We start from the raw sequence: 19946 nt of genomic DNA, 5'->3' as shown, positions 1-19946 counted from the left end.
GCTTACAGTTGGTCTTCTGCTAATTGGGAGGTCGGTGGTTTGATCCCTCGCTGCTCCAATCTGCATGCCAAAGCATCCGTGGGCAAGACACTGAAACCCCAGTTGCTCCTGATGTTTTCATTGTGTGTGAGTGTGTGAATGTTTGAGTGTTTGTATAAATGTGTGTGAATAGGTGAATGACTCATATTATATAAAGTGCTTTGAGCACTCAAGTACTGAAGAAAAGCCCCATTTAACCTTTGTGAGTGTATGATTTATTGCAAGACTGTGGCATTAGTATCACTTCATTTGCCACATAAACTCACAGCTGTCTCGAGTCACATTTTCAGGGATTTTATTAAAGTGTCCAGAGTATACAAAAAGTATTTAATTATACCTAAAAGCGCTCTTTGGTTTCGGACAGACAAAAAAGTGTCAAAAAAATCCCCCGACCTTCACATAAAAACTGGTTTTAATTATCAGGGCTTCTAGTCACATTTTCAGATTTGTCTTCTTCAAAAGCACTTTTTCATAGTAATATTGTATTAATTATTAATAATGCAGTCACAAATGGCACAATGTAGACTGTCTACTTGACAGGGTCAAGATGATTGGGTGATATTTCTATTTAACAAAAATTTGAACAGATGCACCTAATAAAGTGGCAGGTGAGTGCTTATGTATACAAATAATAAAGGATAATAAGAAAGAAGAAAAAAAAGCTCTTAAACACATGTAATAACAACAAAGTGACTATACTTTAACTATACTTAAAGTGTAGTAGTAATAATGAAAAACTCAAGAATAAAATATCAATTTTTCTTTATTTACACAACAAGCGAGTATTATCAAAAACAACATCGTCCATACATTTTGTTTAACTTTATTAAATGTGACTTCATTTTTTTTTTTTTTTAATATTTCTAAATACCAAATAGGCAATATTGCATTTAAACAAAACGGATGGGACTCATTTACAAAAAATGTACTTTAAAATGTGAAATAATCAGAGCCGTCCTAACTGAGGTTAATGCAGGTAAATGAAGAGTCCCGTGACTAACAGATGCTGACAGATCATGGTGTCTAATCATTTACTTTCAAATTTAAGATAAACTGCAAGTAAAGGGGGAAAAAAGTTCAAACTCAGCACACAACATCTGACAAGGAAAAGAAAAACACCTCACTGTACATTAACTAATTGTAATAGGAGCAGATGAAAGCCTGGGGTTCCCAGCACGTAAAGTCGTTAAACTTCCCGTTTCCTGAAAAAGACGGACAAACACGGGGTAAGAAATAAAGTAAGTGTGTCTAATAATTAAATGTGAGATCAGTTCAGCTTTATTGAATACACTAATCATATTTATCCAGTAACATAACTTCTTACTGACTGAACTCAAGTTGAACAATTAATTCAGAACCATCTTATGAGTTTGGGAAAAGTTCGATTTAACATAACTGCACATTTTTGCATAATTTGCAACAACACAGACAGATTATCTTTTTAAAGAAAGAAAGAAAGAATGTCCATGTAAGTATAGACAGATAAACACTGTTTTAGGAGCTTAATTGCACCTAGATTGCAGAATTGTTCCGCATAAATTTTCACAGGCACCACCACCTTCTTTCAGCTTTGCAACACTGGGTATCTGTGCGTTAGTGAGGCTAAAAAAATGCTAACAACAAAAATGAATGTACACAAATGGAGGAAAGATGAACTAAAATAAACATCTTGCAGTACACCGACTCATACCATAAGGCAGGACTTCCAGGCAGTTCTCCTTATTTGCTGTGTTATTGGGCTCCCCTGACAGCCAATCAGTGTAGTCCCATTTGGACCCATCCAACCAGATGAAGCGACCAGTCTGACATGTAACAAGAGATTAATGAGAGTTAATCACGCTGAGCAGTAGTTTAACTTAACGAGTCTCTAGATGCAACACATCAGGGACACGAACAAGGTCACGTGGTGCAGTTAGTACAAAGGTAAATCATTATTTTGTGCGTTCAGCAAGTTCAAGACCTTCAGAGATCCCCAGCTCAAAATACATACGTCTAGAAATCGAAGCCCTCCAACCCATGTGCGCGTATACTTTCCATTTTCCTTCACTATCATTTTCATCAGCTCAGCGTGGTTGTGAGTGCTTGTGATGGAGGCCAGATGGCCACCGGGGAACTTTTGGCAAAACAGCTAAAAAGGAAACAGTGAAAGACCCACGTTAATGTCAGTGTTTTCTGGAGGTGTCTGAGTGTATATGGAGTCACTGGTGCTTAAATGGAATTACAGAGGATGCATGAATACCTCAGCATTTGCAGCCGTCTTTGGCTCTTTAAAGAACTGGTAACACTTCTCTCCTAGTACCACACCAGGGCAAGAGCGCTGCCCTGTGGTGAAAATGCGAGATTACAACATTTAGTAACTAGCTGGCCTCAGGATATGCACATATGTCTACATTTCTAATGACTTTCTTTGTGCATATTCAATGTGGGTGTTTGTGCACGTGTGTGAATTTTACCTAGCATGGCTCGTTTTGATAGACAGAGTTTTAGGCAGATGTTGAACCTGCTACGATTTTCTTTTGTGGCTTCCATCAGATCTTGATTTTCTTCTTCTGACACCAGACCAGTCGGCTCACCATCATCAGGCTCAATCTGGTCTTCTGTTTCTGGCTCTCCATAGAGCTGCACTAGTGAGTTTTCTTCCCCTGCGAGTGGGGATTCCTGTTCTTCAGCCCTCACCGCCATCTTAGCTTCTTCATTTGGAAAATAGTTTTCCATAAGTGACACTGGCTGCTCCATTATGTCCAGCGCTGGCCCTTCTTCCAAGATACCAGGATTTTGAAAAGGCTCTTCCATCATCTCAGGCTCCAGTTCCATCACTGGTTCTTGATCTAAAGCATAGTCCCGCTTCCTCATGAACAACTCCTCTTCTGGCAAAGGTTCAGCTGGGCTATTATCATCCAGAGGCTCTAACTCCATGATTGGCTCATTCGCCACTTCATTTTTTACCAAATCCTCCTCTGGCAGAGGTTCAACTGGATTGCTATCATCCAGAGGCTCTAACTCCATGATTGGTTCATCCACCATTTCATTTTTCGCCTCCTCATCCTCCTCCTCTGGCTCAGGTTCAACAAGTGAATCTTGACTCTGAAATTCTGCATATGCAGCCTTTTCTTCTTCTATCAGTTCTGATTCAAACATGTTGTCATCATCTAGAGCCTCTAACTCATCCACCATGTCATTGTGACTTTCTTCCTCTGCCTCTTCTGCTTCTCCTGCTTCTTCTGCCTTTTCTTCGTGGTCTTCTTCTTCTTCCAGACCAGGGTCAGCTTGAAGCTGCATAGGCTCCTGATAATTTTCTTCATCTAACATGTGCTTCTCCTCAGGTTCTAGCTCCATTAGAAGTTGATCCGGCTCAACTTTTACCTCTGACTCCACCTGGAACTCGGGGTCATCTTTGAGCTCTTGGTCACCTTCACCTTCTGGATTCACACCAGCCTCTGCATTCAGCATTTGAGCCTCAGCTTCCACAGGAACTTCTGCTTCGACTTCTTGCTGTGCTTCAGACTTTTCCTCCACCTTAACTTCTGGCTTCACTTTAACTTCTAGTTCCACTTCACCTGCTTTCTCCACCTCAGCCTCAGGCTCAGGCTCTACTTTCACCTCTTGCTCTTCATCTGGCTTTACTTTAACCTCTAGTTCTGCCATATTCTGCTTCAAGTCCTCTTCAGGCTCTTTTTCCTGCTGCTCTTTGGGGGGTAGTATGGCCTGTGGTGCAGGATTCTCCACCTGTACATGACCCTGCAGTGGAATCGAGTCTCCCAGCAGAGGGAGCTGATTTTCTTTAGTTAAAACTGGACTTTTTTCCACACTGGGGGGCAGTGCTGGCAATGCCAGAGCCACTGCAAAAAATCACACAGACATCAAACTTTAGTATACAAATGCTGTGTCGTTTTTTTGGTGGTGATCTCCTTCTAATTGTGGGGGAGCCTGGTAGGCCCGTTCAGTTCAATAGCTAACAATCCTCAAACCAGCTTTAGTTTTGAAACACTACATAAGTGAAGTTATAAATGTTCTAACCCATTAAAAATAGCAAAATAATCATTACATAAAGCAGTTCATATAGAGTGAAAGAAATGTTTTCATTTGATTGATTACACCTTGCAAATGACTTCAAATCTAAATTGATTTCAGCTATTTAGGAGAAAAAGACTGTAAAGAGCACAGATCGGTCACCCTCGAGCAACCTCTCACCTGCAAGGCTCAGTGAGAGCAGCGCCAGTGTCTTCATCTTCATCTAGATGTCAAAATCTGTAAAACGGTTTCTAGGACTGTAGACTGATTGACCAATAATGTTTAGCCTCTGGGTTTCAACTGTTGGCTTGTGCACTTTGAATCTTTATAAATAGTGTTAGTCCCTCCCATTTCATTTAAATTTCTCATAAAATCATAAAGCTGGGTCGTCCCCCTCCCTTATCTTGTCTAAAGTGCTGTTTTTTTTTCTTTGTTTCCTTCTGGCGAAGTATAAAGTTCATGTTGTTCAGGGCCGCAGACTTGACGCAGAGATCTGACCTCCAAACAGATCAGAGTAATAAATGATGTCAGTAAGAGACATGAAATCTAATCACTGTTTTCACGTGCACTTGTTTTCGATGCCTGACACGTGAGCAAATAAAAACTGAAAACATAAACTGCTTGTTTATCTTTTGGTTGAACTTTGATAGTTTTCGGAAGTAGAACAAAAAGCGTGCTTGACAACAGATATAAAGAAATATTGGCGGATGCCGGTGTTATCTCTAAGCCTCCTAGTAAATGCATCTGTGGTATAAATGTGAAAATCCTAGAACGTTGACCATGATGTTGAGTTCAGCATCGCTGAGATTCAAACTCTTCCAAAGATTTTTGGTAGCTACACCAATTTTATCACTTTGAAAATAGATGACTTCCTTCTGGAGTTATCGTATTTACAAAATTAGGTGTCCATGATTCCCACCCACACATCAGGGTGACGACAGCACTTCATCAGCCTTTTACAACTGAGTAGTAAAAACTGAAGACTGTCTTAAAAAAATACAGTATAAAAGTATATAGTTTCCTAGTAAGGCATGTTGCTATTTACCTAACAAAATAACCTTACAAGCTATGACATCAAAAGTTTGTACAGAAATAATTGTCATGTGTCTCCACAATAACCCGCCACACAGTCAGATACTGATTATTATTTTATTATTATTATTATCATTTTCTCTCTTGGATGCCACAAAATCGGGACCAGTGCTTTTAATTTGCAGTAAAAGCAAATAAAATCAATATTCAGTGCAATGAAATGTAAATATTCTCCATCTGGTTTACATGCAAATATAATATCTTCATCCCTTCACAGGAAAAAATAAAGGTGTTTATCAGATATGGAGCTTGTTTTGATGTTGTTAGGCTTCTCATTCTCATTCCCTGCACTTCTACCATTAAAGCAACAATACAACAATACAGCAAAAAGCAATGAACCCCTTAATGCACATCTAAGGAAAAAGTTCTCACACCCTTACAGTGACAGGCTTTCTTTAAGTAGTCAATCAGAAAAAAAATGCATATGAAGGAAAATCTCTGATGGATTTAATGGAAGCAATTACTGTTTATCCAAGCGAAACATGTCAGGCACCTATGGATGTGACATCCGGGAGGAGCTGCACTATCTGTGGATCCTAAATGTGCTGCAGGGACCGTCTCATATTACCAGCAGTGACAGACAATAACAGAAAGCAAAAGTAGAGAAAAATCAGTCGGGGGGGGGGGGGGAGATAAGCACAGAGCCAGTGTGTGGCCACCACCTTCAAAGCCTTTCCCTTTTTTGGGAGGGTTGTCGAGTTGTTGCCTCTCCAGTGCACCTGTTGTCACTTGGATTTTCACTCCATTCAGTTTCCACAAAACCAAAGCAAAACATTAAATGGCAGCTGTGTTGCTCAGTTTTCATGGACTGTGGTCAAATCCTGATCCTCTGTGACATGTTCAGGTTTTACAAGTTGCTGAATGTCGGTGTTTGATTTATTAAGAAAGAGACTGTCGCCCAGTCGATTGCTGCTTTCTAAGAGTATGTTAGATACTCTTATGCTGAACACCATGGGGATTATTGCAGTCTCTCTTTGTTTTTTTGTATGACTGACTTTATTTAATATTCAGAAACTCTGTGATGAGAGCAAGGATGAGCACAGCGACACTCCTGATCTCATAGTGTGGCTCAAGGTTGTTGGTTTGAGTGGTATCAACAAAACAGAACTGGGATCTCTGATAACTTTGGCAGCTCCCAGTTTGGGTTCAGGAGACAGACACTGTCTCTGCTTTTAAGATTATGTTTAAAACTTTGCTTTTTAATAACGCTTACAGTTATAGCTGGATCAGGTTTCCCTGAAGCATCTCTTGGTTATGCTCTTACAAAGAACAAATCAGGTTTTTGTTGTAGTAAAGTGTGAGGTGGACAGCTGCTGCTTGCTGTTATCAAAGGTCACCGTGCATTTGAAAGTCGCCCGTCCTCTGAGATTCACTATCTGACTGACTTTGTTTCTGTATGTTTGTGTAAAGTGAGCAGTGGTTGCTGAGATGTGCTGTTATGCATGTGTATGTGTGTGTTACATGACATCAGTGTGTCCCGCTCCGTGCAGAGCAGCTGGGACTGTCGATTGTGAACAGGTGTTGCAGCTGAGATTTAGGGAGTTAGTGTTTCACTGTTTCTCTTTGTGTGTACTTACGCACACGTGTCTGGATGTATGTCCCCTGTGTGTGTCTTTGTGTGTGCATATGGCCACAAATGTAAGCATGTGTGCACGTTAACCAGAATGAGTGACAATGTGCCGTTGTGTGGGCGCTGGTGGTGAGAAACCTAATAGCCAGAGACACAGTAGCTCAGCAGCAGCTGCCACTTCTCTCCGACTTAGACTCATCACTGCAGACATATGGAAAACTCCAACCTCTGTGATTTCCATTCTTTATATTCAGACAAAGGAATACGTGTTCCCAAGAAATACTTAAAATAAGTAGAAACATAAAGGCATCAAATACATTTATTTGTACTATATAAAGGCCTTTCATGAACAAAGCCCTTTACAGTACAGTTACCTCTATAACTGCAGTTCTGGAGTTGCTGCATTGGTTGGGACTCTGGTGGACCACGGTGAGAGCCATTATTCATGAATGGAGAAAACTTGGAACAGGGGTGTTTGAAGATTTAACGATTTGACTGCGTGAGTTTCTGTTCTTTACAGATAAATATCTAAACTATGACACCTAGAGAGGGGATGTAACAGATTCACGGAACGCATGATAGAGTAAAATCACAATGATTTAATGAGTGTGGAAATGAGAACGGTTCCTCGAGCATGACAGAGTTTGGAGCCCTTTGTTGCACCCAGCTTCACAGTTTCTTCAAAGTTTAGCTTTGAAGAAATAATTTTTCCAAGGTCATTCATTCAAAATGTGCACGAGACAAAACACATTCCACCAATCGACCCTTAAGACACCTGTCCTGTGATCATATCGATCAAAGATCATATCTTTTGGAGTTGACAAACAAAAACACAGTTATCTGGATACTTTAAATGGTCCATGTTTTCATACCTGCTCTCACCAATATTTGTGTAAAGGATGAATAACATATAAAAATTATTTACACGATGAATGTACATCCAGTACTTTTTAGCTTTGGTTAAGTTGTTAAGTTTGTCTCTACCAAGCAACAACCTTCAGTGCTAGAAACTGAAGCCTGCGTGATGTGTGGGAAACATCAGTTCTTCTATGGCCCGCTTGAAGCTGGCTCCTAAAGCGAGTCGATCTAAAAAGACGATGAAATGCGCATTTATTTGCATTAAAAATAGTGCTGTCAGCGTTAATCTCGTTAAAATGATGTTAATGGTATAACTGCATTAACGCGGCAAATCTCCATTAATGAGTTACCGTGGATCGCGCCGTATGTAGGGCTGCATGGCGTCAACGCGTTAGCGCGGTTTGCTCGTTAATGTGTTGACGCTGTCAGCACTAATTAAAAAGCAACTTTGCTGTGGTTTTGGTAACTATGGCTACTTTCTCCTTTTTATAACAACTTTATTTTGGGTAATTTTTTTTCTATAATTCGTCCACTTTGATACTAGAGTTTTGGTGTGGCTGCTTTGACTCTCCAGACCAGGCAGCTGTCAGCAGGTTTCGCCTCTGCAGTCACTAAACTGTTGCTATTGGAACCTTTTAACGCCCTGAGGTCTAAGTCATCATTAGTGGCTAACACTATATTAGTCAGAGAAAGGCTAAACTGACTTTTTAAAAAACAAACAAACATGTAAATATTATTTTGATGTTTCTTTTTTGCCTGACTGGGGAAAGAATGATTCAGCTTGCTAGCTAGCGTTAGCAGATAAATTAGCACTCAACCTTCTCAATCAAATGTACTCACTCACATATGGTGTCAAAATACTGTGATGGCAGCAAACTAAAGGCCATTATACGCTGAACATGTTGTGAAAAAGCGACACAAAATTCTCAGTTTTACAGATTGGAACTTGCCGTGTGAGTTATATACACACCCAACACGTTGCATGTTTTTTAAGGAAAATTCGTCCTCAAAAAACACACTGTGGAAAAAAACCAGGAGGTTAATATGAAGAGATGATAAGCTGCTCCTTATGTTCTCAAACAAGAAAAGGAGGAAATGGAGATTCTGGTTTCATCCAGTTTTCACGAGATGAACTCTTGGGAGCACATTTGTGGAGGCAGGTAAATCCTTTCACAGAGTCTATGAGCGCACTTGTTGATCTGACATGAAAAATTGGAAAAATCGCGGTTGGTTAGAAAAAATAAATGCCAGTGAAATTACATGGTCAGTCGAACTGCTGCATTAAGAATAGGTGAGTCCAAATAATATTTTGACTCACGAAATATTCACAGGGATTTTAAAGGCCTTTAGGCTGAGGCGACAAAGCCAGTGGGTGACCCTGATGATATCTATTTCCATCTTTTATATACAGTCTGTGGTCTCTAGAGACTAAAAAATGATGTGATGTACAAAAAATTCCAAAGAGCTTAGTGACAATTTAGTTAACAAAATGTGTTTCATGCTGTATCCTCAAAAGCTTTGGTGTTTAATGGCTGAATTATGTTCCCTGTAACTTATAGTTGAAGAACTGACTATTTCTATTGTTCTCTAAAAAGGAAATATGTTTTAAATTAATTTGTGTCACCTTTGATGTTTTGTTTTTTGTCATTTTTTTCATAACCTTAAAGTATTAATAGAACCATTCAAAAGCTTCCTTTCTCATTCTGTATGCGATACTACTACAGCCGGGCAGGTCCCCCTGTCAGAAAGAAAGGCTCATGTTTCCTCTGAGAGCTTTGTCTGAGAAGAGGGGGTGGTCACCCTGAACTTGTGCACGCGCCCCGTAAGTTGTCCGGGATACGTGAGCGCGCACGTGTCCGTTGCACATGAAACTTGAAGAAGCTGCAGAGAGTTTAGAGTAAAACTCATCTGCTCCAGTCCCACGGACACCAACAGACCTCAGGAAAGTGCTCCGACACCGCGAGAAAAGCCATGAAGATGCTGGCGTTGCCTCTGCTCATCACCATTTTGCACAGTGAGCTTTTTATTGTGTTCAAAACTTCAACAATTTCTGTTTTGATACTGAATCACCAAGTGTGTAGCTTTTAGTCAGCCAATTTTTACGTTACATTTATAAGCAGTAACAGTGCAAACATGTATTCATACGCGATGGGAAGTTTAACTACATGTTTTATGCATTTATTTATTTTAATCTCAGACCTTTTACAGACTTATAAATATGTAATTACGCATATTCTCCTCTTTTCTTCATTTTATTGCAGTATAACAGTTAAGGACCTACTTTATTTTACTAAAGAAAACAACACATACCATCGTCTTACCATGATTATGCAACTCAAGTTTGATCTTATTAAGCTGCAAGAGGCCACTGAAACAAAATATAATTCTGGGCCAAATGAACAACTTTAGAAACGACTGCATGTAGGTTAAGTGTCAATACGGGCATTTACCAGGCTCTGATATTTATTGATTGATTATTAGTGTGCGAGTTTTAGAGCTTGTGCGTGATTTCACAGACAGCGGGGAGGAGGCGCGATGTGTTTGGGGAGTGCTGCGGGGGTAGAGATTGTGCAGGGAGTGGCTGGGCTTCATGTTTACACTGAACCCGCTCTGATGCTGTTTGAACCCGAGATCCACGGGCTGATGAGACGGATCACGTGACCCCCGCGGAGGAGATTGAGATCCCAGAGTTTCAGGGAAGATAGCCCCTAACTGACCCTTAGTTGTTAATTGAACTGAGATGAAAAAGCATTTGATATCTGAGAAAAAGAATGCATTTGATGCTGCTGTGGGAATCTTACAGGCCAAAGGCTGCCGTCCAAACAACATGCTTTACGCAGTTAATTGCGTCTTTGACGTGCATGTGTTTTGATCTTTCTTATATTTACATGTGAGGACCAAAAGTCCTTGTAGAGATGAAACGATTACAATCTGTTTGTTTACAGAGACTGACAGAAAATATTTTTTCATTACTGCACCGGAGGTATCATAGGTACTTTTTCATATGGGTACAATGTCTCATTAAAACAGCAGAAACTCTAAAAACATGTAACGTTTTATAGTAGAAGCGGATTAAGTTTTAGGTTTTTCAAGTGTACGTTTAAATAAAATGAAATATGTAGTGTTAAAACACCAGTTATTATGCATTCTGTCAGATGCTATAACTGGTTTTGGATTGACGTTTTGCATTAAAGTAAAAGTAAAAGAGTTCATGGTGTTCAGGATCAGTCAGCAGAGATCCTCACAAGTGTGTTTTACAGATGTCTGTGCATGTGTATGCTATGCCAGCTGAGAAGGGTAAGGTTACTGTCATAAAGAATGGCTTTGTGTGCACCACACACACACACACACACACACACACACACACACACACAGAGTGTGCCACACAAGAAACATGCATCTGTAGTCAGGGGTTAAAGTGGGATTTGGCAGGTGGGGGAATCTCTAAGTTTGGGTGTAGCATTGGAAAAAGAATTACTAAGAAATAAGTTACAATATGATGTTTTTTGGGCTCCAATAGATTATTTGTAACCTGTAGCGGTTTTAATCAGCTGACCTGTGCTGCTACACTGATGTTAACTGTTTTTTAAAAACAAGATATAAGCAGAGGTTTCTGATTTTCAGCTGTTGACACAATCCAGCTAATATAACAGTTAGAATTCAGAGAGCGAGTCTAATCAGAATCATCATGTTAAAAATAAACCGATGTTTGCTACCCTTGATATACATCCTAACATTTCCCACGGACGACACAGCCTGCTGTGCACCAGTAAACTTCACTACAATACTGCAATGATGACCATTCCCTACCCTTAAAAATCTTCTTGTCCTCTCTTTTCTTACCTCTTTCTCCATCTCTCACATTTACAACTATACATTTATTAGCAGTTATTTTGTGTAACACTGCACAGAAGTTTTTTTCTTTTTACTTTTTCACACAATGTTTTTACCACATATTTGTCGTATTTGTCGAGCTGTTTGAAAGTTTTATTTGAAATCACCTGCCACTTAAAAAAATGTCACTCAGTTCTGCTGGACGGAGTGACTGAAACTCTGAACACCGTTAAAAAGAAAATAAAATAAAAAAGATGTGTTAAAAGCGTAAGTGGGCTGTGGGATATCATTATTTTCTTATTACTGAGCATAATCCATACTGTCAGTCTACAGCACATGAAAAATTAACTCATCGGTCAGTAATATGCATTAATCTGCTTATCAGACTTAACTGAAGGACCATTCCAGCCCACTTTCTCTGCGTCTTTAATCCTCAAGTACAAGCTTGTTATGTAATTCAGTTTTACTACCAGTCTCCTCTCTGCTGCTTTTAAATGTTTATTTTTTTTCTCTTAAAGCACACCTACAACTGATGGTCACGTGACACATTTAAGTTTCACAAAGCAGCTCCGCTCCAGTTTACGTGATGTCAAGGGAGTATCCTGTAACAACAACCTCTGCGAAGCTTCCAAGTTCTACAATAAAAACTTTATTTCCAGCAAAATTGCTTGCCAATAATATAAAAGTCAGATTTTACAGCCACGTTTCAAGCGTTTATTTATTTTTTAGGTGGAACGTCACTCTAAATTATTTTCTCTTTATCTCTTTCTGAAGGCGTCTGCTTAATGTTGAGGTAAACGTGGGTGTTTGATTGCGTGTGCTGAAGGGACAGATCACTGAAGGGGGTTATCAGGTCGCTTTAAAGCAGCTTGTCAGAGGGCCATCCATCACCTGCATTCCTGCACAACACCGCTCCTGGCACCACCAGGATGTAGCTCCACACTCAGCGTCTGTTTGTCTCTGTTGGCATGTATTACTATGTTTATGGGCACCAGTTGGAATTTCAAACGTTTTGACTGGAAAAGTTGACTTTCCAGTTGAACTTTTAAACTTTGACTGGAAAGTCAAATGTGTGTGAGTGCGACTGCTTCCACACAAAAACCACAGCACAAACGTCCTGTTTACATATGAGTAAGCTTCTTGTTTCTGATGGTTCCCACGTAGCTCCTTGATCTGAAACTATAAAGATGTTTAACATTTCCATTTATGTTCTCCAGTAAACATTTAAAGATTGTACTTGATGGTCTGAGAGTAAAGCTGGTCTTTCACAGGACGCTGATCTTCTCTCTTCTGCAGGTCCTGTCAGTTTATCAGTGACAGTAAGCAGCAGTAAACCCAAAGTGGAGGTTCACGAGCACACTGGTGAGACCTTACAACACTGCAGTTTTTCACATTCCTGAACATAATTTATCTGCTATCTTAAAATGGCCACAGTCTTATTGTTTCATTTTAATAAAAGATATTTCATATTTAACCTATTGCAATTCCAAATAATAGGAAAACAACTAACTCTGGTTAGAATGTGGATATAAACATATCTAATATCACATTTTACAATTTCTGTTTTTTTCTCCTCTAAAGAAAAACACATTTATGTTGACTGAGCATTCTTCCTTATTGAAAATTGTAACTACCAGAATATATTTCAGAATACATGGATATAAATAAAGAAATACATCATTAGTAGTTATGAGTGTGCATGAGTTGGTAAAAAACAGAGTTTGAGACATTAAAAACTGTAACGTAAGGATTAAAGATGAATATTGTTTCTTTTCCTTTTAGACGCCGTGCTGTCCTGTGAGTTCAAGACAGAGAAAGATCAGAACCCTCGAATCGAGTGGAAGAAGAAGGGAAAGGGGGTGACTTTTGTTTACTTTAATCACAAATTCACTGGTGAGTGACAGATCGTTTTTAACTTACCCTGATTTAATAAAGAAGATTTTGTGTAGCCTTTTTTTGATGTTTGCTGACACTTTGATTGTTTTCTTCGTTCATCATTCTCCATCTTTTGCACTTTAGGGTCTTACGCTGGACGGGCTAAGATAGAGGGAGCGACGCTGACCATACACTCCGTCACTCAGAAAGATTCAGGGGAGTACCGCTGTGAGGTGACAGCCAGCGAGGATCACGTCAACCTCGGAGAGGCCACTGTGACACTTAATGTTCTTGGTATGAATATATTACAAACGTACATAAGGAGAAGGATAGGACAGATCTGTGTAAGAGGTGAAACTATTTCAGGGTGCTATTTCAGGGTGCTAGTCAATGGCACTTAGCTCCTGTGATGTGACATGTGAAACAATATTGTACATGTCGGTGGAATCAGGAGGGATTCACAACAAATCTTTTAAATGTGACTGTAGTGCAAAAATAACTGCAAATGATTCACACAAGCCTCCCTCACCTGAATTGTCAGATCCGGGTGAGGACAGTCGTTAAAGGTGCAACATGTGGAATAATTTAGGATAGAAGCAGTTTCTCGATAGCGTGCAGCAGCCACTCTGAATCCGTTCTGCTCTGGATAGAAAATTCTCTTACCTCAGTGCCCGTTCCGTTTATACTGGACTGCTGTACAGGGTGCTACTCTGAGTAACTACCCCATCTCAGGCTATAGCCATATTACATTAACCTTTGGACCACCATGACTTTATTAGCATGCTAACTTTAGTAGAACTCTCCATTATGCTTGGCACATGGGTTGTTTTGCACAGACGGTGAAATCACCACAGGTCTGTACTGTTTACATCAGGTGTCTCCACTCAGGCAAAACCTCCACATCAGCGCTCGTATATGTGGAAAAGAAGGTGTGTCATCCTTCAATTACGTCCTAGTGAGGCGACAAATGTTGTGCAAATTCGAATGCCATGTCATTCAACAACAGATACATCACAATTTTCTCCATTAAGGGAAAATAAATGAAATAGAACAAAGATTTTCTCCATTTCTGTCAAACAGTGCTGTCCAAGATACATGTAGCTGCTACTGTAATGGTTGCTAGGTGACAGCAGCAGCACGTTATAGAGTAGAGCGTCCAGTTTAACAGCCAAGAACTTATGTGCGTCTCTGTCGTTACGTCTTTTTGAGGATGCTATCCCTGAATTTGGACACATCCAATGAAATCTCAGAGATCTTTCCTGTCACTTTTGTTGTATGGTGCTCGTCATCACACCGAAAATGGTGAGCGTGAATGAGCTGTTACACAATATCCGAGCGGCTTGGTAGTACATAGGTGTTAATAAAGCAGGTTGATTTCTTGTGTTTTAACATTTTTAAAACTTGAATGTGTAAAAGTGCAAGCAAGATGAAATCAAATCAGCCACCTGCTGCTATGAATGTTAGGCCAGCCACCCACCAGCCATTAGTGAAGTGTGGTATTATATGATGGGAGATGTTAGGTTATCTCACTTCAGTTCAAGATGAACTTTGTGATGTCAAAGCCATTTTCCATTTTGACATTTCATTCAAAGAGAAAATAGAGCCATTTCATATCTTTTAGAAATAGGTAAAAATGGTTTCTTTGACACATCCTCAGCTTGAAACGAGAGAAAATGGAAAAAGTAACATGGGATTCATAATTTTAAAAATGTATGTATATTTTTTTTTATTTTCATTGTGTTTTTCATCAAGACACATATGGTACTTTTACAGGAAACACAATGTTGTGTTCTTCCCTGTGCGGTACGTGTGAACATACTCTGCACTGAACGTTTGACCTCAAGTCTCTCAGGCAAAAGTCTACATCGCCTCGCTCGGCTTTCAGAAATTATAAATGAATTGACTGTTTTGTGCATTCCTGCTCGAAGAGATATGGTTGTTTCTCTGAGGTTCGAGGATAACGACTCAGTGGTTTATGCATTCCTGCCATAGCACAAAGATCCAAGCTTCTAGTTTCCACGTGAAGGTCCAGCATGCAAGTAGAAATAATGTACCTTCGGATGCCCGTTGATATTTGAATTATTCCCATTTTATTTACATTTCCAAAGAGAAATTAGATTTGGGGGGTTTTGCAGTTTGCAGCATGAAGTTTACAGAGTATACTGTGAGATATATTTGGCTAACCACAGAAATTTTACAATTAACAACTGCATTCTCAACAGCGTAACTGTTTTGTTTCAGCGTAGTTTCATTTTCTTTACGATTATTCACCAACTTATTGAAAACAAAAAACTCATTATTATTAAATCTAAATGTCATTTGAGGTGATTACATATATACTTTCACAAAAATAACATGGTTGCAAAATAAGAGTTTCACGGATAAATTCTGTTGCCGCTCTTACTTCAAGTCGTAAAGTCACACGTGCCTTCATATTATGCTAAAACTCTACACACAGTTTCTTTTATGTTGTTGGATTCCAGTGAAGGCCGATGCTCACATGTTGGTCATTTGTGGACATTGTAAAGATAAAAGAATGATCGCGCAAATGTTGTTTTTTTGTTGGTGGAGTTCCTGGTTGGCAGCCTCCCAGCTGGCACGTGTGAAAGCCTCACTCTAACTGATATCTCTGGAGTGATGTATGGGAAGCGTGTTTGGCCGGATAGACACCTGGTTGTTGCTGCAGGAAATGCACTTCCCACTTTAATCCAGTCGCCACTAGTGCCAGATCAGTACATCAATCTGACATAATTTATAATAAAAGGAATCATCAGATCTCTCTAGTGTTGCCTAAAAAAGTCTATTAGGTGATATTACACTGTGCAGATGTTAACATTTTAAGCATTTGTTGGGAGACTTTCGTGTTGTCTTACAAATTGAAAACATAATATATTTTAAAAATATATAGTTTTACCCTTTTCTGTCCTTCCCCCCTCTCAGTGCCGCCTCATGTCCCTTCCTGTAACGTGCCAAGCTCCGTGTTTGTGGGGTCAGGCCTGGAGCTTCTCTGTAAGGACAAGCTGAGCGTGCCTCCTGCTACCTACCGCTGGTACAAAGACAACAAGGCACTAACAGCCACGGGAGAGACTCCTTACAGCATTGACACAAACAAGGGCACACTGGTGAGTGCTACCTAAAATTTGCAAATACAATATATTATAATGTAGAGAAAACACAACAGTTGTTCCTTTCTCGTACCCTGCTGCCTGTCTCTGTTTGTCTGGAGCAGAAGTTTAAAAGTGTGTCCAAGATGGATGCAGGGATGTACCGCTGTGAGTCCTCCAACAGTGTTGGGGCGCCCAAGAGCTGCGTGGCCCAACAACTCAAAGTTGTTGACTGTAAGTATTTTTAGAAAGTACTCACTGATGATTATGCATCATGCTCTGGAGACCAAATGTTGAAAAAAAAATCTGATTCTGCTCCTTCCAGATCCTTTGAATATGACGATTTTAATAGCAGGTGCTGCAGGTTTGGCAGCGTTCATGCTTTTCTGCTGCATCTGTGTGTGTGTCTGCCGACGCCGAGGCTGCTGCAAAAGTAAGTAGTGCAATGCTGCCACAGATGCGTGTGTTTACGTGTGTGAGAAAAACACTCTAGTGTGTCCTGTCATGTAATAATTCTGCATTATTCTCTAATCTGCTATGAAAGAGAGATTGGACCACACGCATTGAAATAGCTGATGTTACATTACTCACATCGTGAATCCTTATATTTGGACATCTTTGTCATTAGAAATTGGATGTAACCATATTTCAGAGGGTCTCTGGTTACAAGGTGACTCACTGAAGAAAGCATATCGTACTTTATCGTCTGTTTTAAATGAAGATGTATGAACATGAACTAAAAACTGAGATCATGAGCTTTTACAAAGCGTTTACCAGGGCAGTAAATCTTATAAAACCTCATTCACACAGGCTTTGAGACATGTAGGGAACCCCCTTGGCAATTTCTGGTTACTAGGGAAAAATGTGTGTTCCCAAACTAGTTGGTGAGTGGTTGATGTAGGTTGCAAAGTAGGTGCTGCATACTGCCATGGTCGCCTGCAGTTTCCAAGCAGTTAGATGCTGACTTGCCTGCAAACACAAGCCAACAACTTGCAAAGCGGTATTTGTTGCAGCACGTTTTTGCTGTGAACAACTTCCAGCAACCACTCACCAATCAGTTGGTGAATACACATCTTTCTCTAGCAAACAGTGGTTGCCAGGACACTGCTGACTGGTTTCTAAGTCTGTGGTCCTGGGGCAAAAGTAGTGGGATTGGTTCCACAGAGTCGCCCGCTACAGGCCATTAGAAGGAATGCAGATTTAAAAGACTTTTACCTGGCCTAAATTTTCATACCTTCACTTATATTTAGCCATTTGGACTTGTTTCTCAGAGTGCATGTCAATTTATTGATCTGCACCTAAGCAACGAGATGAGTGAGCAGCTATTATTTTAGGCTGTCAGGAATGGATTCAGCATTTTATAAAAGAAGTTAAAATACTGTTTTATACCAGATTAGACTAATTTCCTCGATGGCTGGAACAGGATTAGGTTGACAAATACAAACTTTAATTTAAAACAAAATTAGTATGAGAACAATCACATGTGTATATGTTTCTGAACATGGTATTTTATCAAATATCCAAGGGCTATTTGGGTGGAAGAGGTCCTCTTTGCCAGTCTTTCATATTGAAATGATTAGTTTTTGCGGAAAGCATTTGGTTATTCTTCTGATCAGCTTGTAGTCACCCATGCTAAAGTTTTCAAAACAACACTAAGGTTAGAAACATAGTGAAAACAACTCTGATATATATAGTAATACAGTTCCACCATTTGAAAATACTCCCATAAAAGAATCCTTCCTGTATTTAAAGCCTTACCTTAAAAAAGCCTTTCAATTGTTTGGATTTTACTGCTTTCAGATTTACTGTTTTACTGCTCTTCTTATCACTGTTTCCTGCAAGCAGTTGTTTTCACCAATAAACCCTCTTTGCACAACCGGACTTAGCACCAAATAACAGAAAGACACATTTGGTGACTAAATGAAGGAACTAATAAGAAAAACTTCAGTTTTCAGTCTTCAAATCTTCTCTGCATTTTCAAGTTCTCCCAGCCAGAATTGAGGTATTGTGACCACAACTGCCAAGTTTTCACGTGTTGACTAATTTTTTCTTTGTTTTTTATTCGAACAGAGAGCAAGAAAACAAAAAGGTGGGTGTTTCTTCTTCCACTCTGCATGTTGCCCTTATTATTATTACAAAATAATAAGTCTTGACTAAACTGCCCTCCCCCTTGCCTTTCAGCACCAAGTCCTACAACCCTCCTCCTCCTCCTCCCACCCGCAACGTGAGTGATCAAAGGCCTCGTTATCAAATCAGGGCTTGTTTTGCATGCATTAATTTGGAATGCAACGGTTGATAAGTTTCCGATAACACCAGGCACAAGCTAATGAAAGGAAACGTGTCACTGTATGTCTCTGCTCCCTACAGCTCAAGCACTACAAACAAACTCAGTCCTTCATGATCTGAGGGCGAAGCCTTCTTCCTCTTTGACATCAAACCATCCAAAAATCTAAAGTAACTGCAGTTACTGCTCAAAACACCGGGAGGTTGTTCGACTGTCGCAGCGCTTTTGGTTGGCTGCTCGATGTCGTCTGGGATGGAGACGAAGATCGAGGCCTCTTGAAACTTCAAGCAAAAGCAAAGACATGAATTTAGCAACAAGTTTGCTGCTTTGTAAATAAAATTACGCACTGACAGTTTAAAGGAAGCTCAAGCTCACGTCAAAATGTACGACCACATTACCACTTTATCAAATGCTGTGTAACTGTTTTCATGACGTTCTTTGTCTTCAGTGTTTCAAAACACTTCTAAAATCGGTTTTCCACCTTTACTTAGAGATCGTTTTGGCTCTTTAGTCCCACCTACTGGTCAGGAACTAACCACCCACAGGATTACTGCATACACTAAACCCTGGATCGAATCCTTCTTCCTGGTTTCACTTAATATTTACATATAGAGATACTATTTTATATGTCGTTATCTTTCTCTTCGTGTTTTTAGATATTTTTCTAAACCTATTTGTAAGCCGATCTCTTCTGTATTTTTAGATCTTTGGTTGTATTTGCTTAAATTCTGATCATGTAAATTGAGTGAGAGATGAACAGGTGTCTGCACACACTGAATGAAGTTTTGGAAGCTTTGTAAATGTTTTGTACTCAAATCTTGTGATGACTTTTATCCAATAAAGAAAGGATAAGAAAGCTCTTTGCAATTCAAGCTGGATAATTTACTGTCACAGAGTCAGGCACACACTCAGGGCGGGAAGTACAATATGCTGATTTGTGCAGTGACATTAATGTCAGTATGTGTTCAAAGTATTTGTGCAAATTTCAAAGAACAGAAACAGGATTTACATTTAATCCTCAACATTTTGAGCGGAGCTGCTCTCAAAGCAAACTTTCCAAATGCTTTTTTACCCCACACTGGAAGTTTTTGAACTACAGCAAAACTCCCACTTTACGTAAGATTGCACAATATTGTGTCCCCTTGTCCCACATATTGTTAACATTTGACATTTCTATTGGCGTCTTTTATAAAAACAAATTGTCTGCTGCTCAAAGAGAAATGTTTTTCTAGTACTTCTACTAAAAACACTGTAATAGTTCTTGTAATAAAAAAGGAAT

The 19946-nt window shown here is 39.6% G+C and overlaps 2 protein-coding genes across 2 annotated transcripts; one reads left to right on the top strand and one right to left on the bottom strand.

Annotated features, from left to right (window-relative positions):
- Positions 1-784: 784 nt before the first annotated feature.
- Positions 785-4355, bottom strand: si:ch211-160b11.4 (probable serine/threonine-protein kinase kinX). The gene is made up of 6 exons (XM_003452907.4): positions 4231-4355; positions 2493-3878; positions 2279-2361; positions 2030-2167; positions 1730-1841; positions 785-1241 (listed from the first exon to the last, which is right to left on the bottom strand). Exons 1-6 carry the CDS (start codon positions 4271-4273, stop codon positions 1174-1176), a joined length of 1830 nt encoding a protein of 609 aa, XP_003452955.1. The 5' UTR covers positions 4274-4355; the 3' UTR covers positions 785-1173.
- Positions 4356-9367: 5012 nt separating this feature from the next.
- On the top strand, positions 9368-19468 carry jam2b (junctional adhesion molecule 2b). The gene is made up of 10 exons (XM_005457817.4): positions 9368-9584; positions 12701-12766; positions 13187-13297; positions 13424-13573; positions 16220-16401; positions 16509-16617; positions 16709-16816; positions 18454-18472; positions 18565-18607; positions 18751-19468. Exons 1-10 carry the CDS (start codon positions 9542-9544, stop codon positions 18787-18789), a joined length of 870 nt encoding a protein of 289 aa, XP_005457874.1. The 5' UTR covers positions 9368-9541; the 3' UTR covers positions 18790-19468.
- The last annotated feature ends 478 nt before the right edge of the window (positions 19469-19946 follow it).

This window comes from Oreochromis niloticus, linkage group LG16 (assembly GCF_001858045.2).
Source record: "Oreochromis niloticus isolate F11D_XX linkage group LG16, O_niloticus_UMD_NMBU, whole genome shotgun sequence".
In the NCBI taxonomy this organism is placed as follows: Eukaryota; Metazoa; Chordata; class Actinopteri; order Cichliformes; family Cichlidae; genus Oreochromis; species Oreochromis niloticus.
This window is presented reverse-complemented; position numbering and strand designations above follow the sequence as displayed.